This window comes from Bidens hawaiensis, unplaced genomic scaffold (assembly GCF_021521415.1).
Source record: "Bidens hawaiensis isolate Kalapana, Puna unplaced genomic scaffold, B.hawaiensis_p1.1 tig00043101_1, whole genome shotgun sequence".
NCBI lineage: Eukaryota > Viridiplantae > Streptophyta > Magnoliopsida > Asterales > Asteraceae > Bidens > Bidens hawaiensis.
In genome coordinates, this window is record NW_027497661.1 from 3,864 (window position 1) to 9,318 (window position 5,455).

At 32.1% G+C, this 5,455-nt stretch overlaps 1 protein-coding gene across 1 annotated transcript; it reads left to right on the forward strand.

The window, feature by feature from the left end:
* The first annotated feature begins 878 nt into the window (after nucleotides 1-878).
* On the forward strand, nucleotides 879-4,735 carry LOC143594121 (E3 ubiquitin-protein ligase BIG BROTHER-like). The gene is made up of 8 exons (XM_077073509.1): nucleotides 879-963; nucleotides 2,383-2,576; nucleotides 2,656-2,884; nucleotides 2,999-3,033; nucleotides 3,665-3,709; nucleotides 4,039-4,166; nucleotides 4,230-4,338; nucleotides 4,427-4,735. Exons 2-8 carry the CDS (start codon nucleotides 2,430-2,432, stop codon nucleotides 4,478-4,480), a joined length of 747 nt encoding a protein of 248 aa, XP_076929624.1. The 5' UTR covers nucleotides 879-963; nucleotides 2,383-2,429; the 3' UTR covers nucleotides 4,481-4,735.
* The last annotated feature ends 720 nt before the right edge of the window (nucleotides 4,736-5,455 follow it).

Genomic DNA, 5,455 nt, shown 5'->3' on the forward strand with positions numbered 1-5,455 from the left:
ATAAACAAAATAAATGTATAATCACACTCTACAGTTCACATCCAGGCTTCACTTTTCCATGTTGGCACTTCTAGATGTATCACTTGAAAATACATACATCACACATATATAACAAAACTAAATATAACAAAACATTTGGAAAACAATTAGATAAAACTAGAGAAATAGTTACTTTACAACCATCGAATGCCTATTTTACTGTCATCATATAGTCTATTTTACGACCAATATGTCACGCCGAGAGAAGGCTTGAACATGTGACCCTTCATATATAAATATATCATTTAGATGTCTTACCACTAGCCTATTTTAAAACCCTTTGGATCATCTTAGGTGCCATATCTTTACCATGACATCAAATAGCAAAGTTTGATGGACACAAGGTTACTATTGTTCTATTTGGCGTCAATTGGTTGACATATTTAGATTTTTTTTTTGTGCAAAATATGCGTTTTAGCAATAATGTTCGGGTTTTTATTTACGTCCGGTTTTCAAGGCTAAAATTTTACCAATGCCCGGGTTTTACCAACAACACTCGTGTTTCTTCAATGTAACAAATGTAACCGATATCGACCGAATTCGCGTCGATTCTCGACTGTAATGTTTTGGTTTTACCAATACTCGGATTTTAATTCATATCAAATTCACGTAATGTACGTAACCGATGTTGATCGAATTCACGTATTATTAAATGAAAGTAAAGCATAGGTATATTATAAAAGATAAATAAAAGTGGGTGATGGGTGGCTTGCGTGACCGAAAAACTCTTTTAACACAACACAACACAACACAACACAACACAACACACTTTCCTTTATATACTCTGTATTGTATGTATCTATATATCTATACACACACATCTACTGCGAGTAAGAGAGACAAAGAAGAAGACGAAGATCAATCAACCAAGCAGCGTCCGTCCGTCCGTCGTCGTCTTCTTTCATTTTGTCCGTCCGCTACAATGTCCGTCATCTCTCTCTCTCTCTTACTTTCTCTCTCTACAATTCTTCCTATTATCTCTCTGTCTGTGTACTGTGTGATTCATTGCCCTTTGTATATTATTATTATTATTATTATTATTATTATTATCAATTGCTGATTATTTGTGTGAATGTAACGGAATCAAGTTAAAATCATGCAAATGTAGCGGTTAATTCTTCAAATTAGACTTACGCTTCTGCTTAATTTTGACCTAGTTTGACTTTAATTGCTTTCCTTTTGTAGTAATGTTTGAGTAATCTGGTTTATTGTGCAATGTAACAGTTTTTTAGGTCTTACTTAATTAAATGTTGTGTGTTAGGTTTCAAAATATGTGAGAATTCAACTTTATTTGCTGGTGTTAGGGTTTACCAAATTAAAAGCTTTCATTTCATATTTTTTTTTGGGTTCTAGGGTTTTAATTTTAATGTTTACATTTCATATTTATGATACAAGTTTAATGGCTGCAGCTTTAGCTTGTGTGACATTTTGTCTGTTATTCCATCTTTTAAACAAGTCAAGTTTTCTTTGGTTTTGTTAACCGTAAAGTCGGTTTAGGTATTATCTTTTGAATCATATGGATATATGACTTCTTTTGTTGCTAATATGTTGTTATTTAGTGCAATGTAAAAAGTCCTTTTTTATACCTATTCTTTAATAAAATATGAAAACGGACAACTGTTTGTTATGTTAGTTTTTTGTACTCTTAGTGGTGAAGAAGATGAAAAATAGACAACTGTTTGTTGTTATGTTAGTTCTTAGTTCTCTTGAAGATGAAAATGAAAAATAGGCAAGTGTTTATAAGTTATATCATTTTTACTATATAGTAATTGTGAAATTCAACTTGATTTTAAATATCAATGGAATTAACTTTTTAACTTTTAAATTTCATCTCAAAGATGGAAATTTAGGAAATGCAACTTATGCTGTTCGACAAACTGCTCATAATCCGTTACTTTAAGAACTATATGTTTCCCATTTTTGGGACTAGCATACATAAATTTTACTATTTAATTTGATTTCCAAGATGGAAATTTAACGACTGCAGGTTATTTTGTTTCACAAACTGCTCATATCCCGTTATATAAAGAGGTTTATGTTCCCCATTTAAGCGACCGCCGTAGATAAATTTAGCTTTTATTTTCGCTAGATCAGAACACAACATATGGTTTACTTTTTAAGTCAAGACGTTATGTTTTCATGATATTTCTAACGGACCTAAAAGTATAAACTTTAAAGTATGTGTCGGTAAATTAAAAAAAAAAATCATTGATTCAAGGAGGGATTGTTGTGAGTTACTAACGATAAAATAATTGATGTATACCTATAAAGGTTGATACGAACTATAATCATTTGTGCACATGTTCTTATACAATGGTGGGCTAAAGAGTTTGATTCATTCAGTTTTCTTGCAGTTTCATTCTCAAAACTGATTACAAGTATCATCCACAATGGATGGTAATGAGAATCGACATATGGGGGGCCACTACATAAACTCAGGATTCCCATACACAGTCCCTGATGGCTTCATTGACTTCTTTGATGGGGTCCCGCATCAACCCACACATTATCCTCAGCTGACTCCAGTCCAAGATCAGGTTTTTAATCCTTTATTATTTTTACAAATCAATTTTATCACTTAAATATTGATACAATGGTTTCTTGTACTATGCATAGGAAAATGCATATTGGCTAATGAATATGAGTTCGTACAAATACGGACTACCTGGTCACGGAAGCATACCTTATTATGATCCATACGAGGTCCAAAATTATCTGCCGAGAATGGATTTGAATCGAAGCGCGTGGGAATATCCTGTAATGATGAATGTCACAGAACCGGCTTCTGTAGACGCGCAATCGGCTGAGAATTCAGTTTCAAACATGCAAGTTATCCCAGAAGAATGTCAGTTCCTGTTTTTATATTTTCATGATGCAACAATTTGATGTATGGATCATATGATGTTACTTATTATATAAATAGTACATTTATTTATGCCATTTTTTTTCAATGTTGCAGGTAGTCCAAATCATGACAGTGCTTCAAGTTCTCAGGTATTATGCTTTTTATTTTGAATTTTTCTTCATGTTGTTTTATGAGTTCATAATTTGGATAATTATTCAAGCTGAGATTTGGTATAATTAATTGCAGGCCTGTAAATTAACCAAACGAACACGAACAGAGCATGTTTGTGTTCGTTTATAACTGAACAAATGGTCGAACACGAACAGTTAATTGAATTGTTCGTTTGTTAAGAAAATGAGTGTATTCATGCTCGCTTATGATCGTTCGTTATAGTATAAACAAACGATTCACGAACGTAAAATATACTGGGCCTAAAAACCTATCAAAACCAGACTAAATTGTAATGGGCGTAAAATTTGAGATGAATATGTAAACAAGCAGACTTAAACAAACATAAAGTAATGAACGTAAACGGATGATGATAAACGAACATAAATGAACCTACAAGAAATTTGTTCATTTAACTAAATGAACAAAATTATTTGTTTATGTTCGTCCATTTATTAAATAAATCGAACATAAACGAACTTTCTGCTGAACGGTTCGCGAACAGTTCACAGAATGTTGGTTCGTTTGCAGGCCTAATTAATTGACTATTTGACCAGATTATCTGTGATACATTTATTGCAACAGAAAGATAATACGCGTTGTGAATTGCAGGTTGTTTGGCAGGATGATATTGATCCAGACAATATGACATACGAGGTTTGCTATTAAATGTTTTTCTTTTAGTTTTTTATGAAGATTTAATTATTTTTAAAACAAATATTATATAAACAACTATAGTTATTTCACCATGTTGGCCTTTCAATAGTCCAAGCGTATTTTAGTCTAAGGATATTTGACTGAGTAACACAAACAGGTATTGTATTTTGGTAAAAAGCTAACAGTAAGGTTGGATGGGGTCATTGAGCCAGACTTCAATTGATACAAAAATCAAACTATTGGACTAAAAAAGTCAAAACCTTAAACTTTTGGACTAAAATGATAGTTGGGTCAAACCACAGGGACTAAACCATATTTAATTCCTGCAGGAATTACTTGATTTAGGTGAGGCTATTGGAACCGAGAGTCGGGGTCTTTCTGAAGATGTTATAAATTCACTTCCTACTACAAGATATAAGTCGGGCGGTTTCTTTTTGAGAAGAAAATCTGGAGAAAGGTAAGATTCGGATCAAAACTCGTTATTTTAATTCGATTACTAATAAATGAATTTGTGTAGCAGGTGTGTGATTTGTCAAATGAGGTATAAAAGAGGGGACAAACAAATCAATTTGCCATGTAAGCATGTTTATCATACCGAGTGTGGCTCCAAATGGCTCAGTATCAACAAGGTATATAATAAAACGTTGTGATTCCAGACTACAAACCGAACAAACTATCTCGTTCTTGTTTGAATAATAATATGTTTTTCTTTAACAGGCGTGTCCTATTTGCAACGTGGAAGTACCCAGGGAGGAATCAAATCAACAGTAAACTCTTTTTGGAATTTTGGTTTAACTTATATAGAGGTAGTTGTTTGTTCTCATATCATTATATGTTTAGTGTTTTATAGGACATGTCATTAGGTTTATAATGGTGAATATGAATTACTTGGATTGGCTTCCCTCGTTTTCCAAGTTTTCGTTTTCTAAATATCGAGTTGTGGAATTGGCCGATTTTGCCTTCCGTTTTTATGAGTTATGATGGTCAGATTCAAATAGGAATTTTATGTGCTATGATGTTTGTTCTTTTGTGTTTCGAAGGTTTTAAAAGAAAGGTATTTTATGATTATATCTTATTATTTTATGAAGTTACTTTCTTTTGGAAGTGTTGTAAACATAAAAATATAATAGGAAATAGGAAAAGGAGTTTTCATCCTCATTTGTGGGGACATGTTAAGGAAGTAGCGTACAAGATTCATCCCAATGTACATTGGATTTCGAGGTGTTTGGATTCCGAGGTGGTCAATTGGTCTAATTTGACCATGCTACAAGTTAGAAGTAAACTGCAATAAAACATTTTGATAAAGGCTAATGGTGATATTCATAGCTTTTATTATTTTATGACAAATGACAATGGGTCAAATAAATGGATTATGAAATCATAAAACAAAAATAGTATCATTTGACATTAACCTATTTTAGTATTTAATATACTAAGTCTAAATATGATCATCCAAGATTAGGTTGTTGTCTTCTATCATATACTTTATCCCTTCAACAAGTACTTGACTTAACCAATAGCATCATCATTCTTTAAATCCTGTGTGTTACATGTTGAAAAAAAGATAAAATTGTTAGAAAAATTAAATTAATCAAAGATCAAGTTTCTTTTCTAGAGGATTTCTACAACTAATTGACAACCAAAAGTAGCCGTTGCAGCAGATCAATCAAAGGATTGACATCCTTTTTATTATTATTATATTTTCCATTCTTAGTTTGATGTCCTTTTCCTATTTATTGAAATTTT

Excerpts from the sequence above, each read along its gene's own strand:
- LOC143594121 (XM_077073509.1), top strand. The coding sequence starts at position 2,430 with ATGGATGGTAATGAGAATCGACATATGGGGGGCCACTACATAAACTCA. Across the intron at positions 2,577-2,655 it reads TGACTCCAGTCCAAGATCAG|GAAAATGCATATTGGCTAAT; the intron begins GTTTTTAATCCT and ends TACTATGCATAG. Across the intron at positions 4,339-4,426 it reads AATGGCTCAGTATCAACAAG|GCGTGTCCTATTTGCAACGT; the intron begins GTATATAATAAA and ends TTTCTTTAACAG.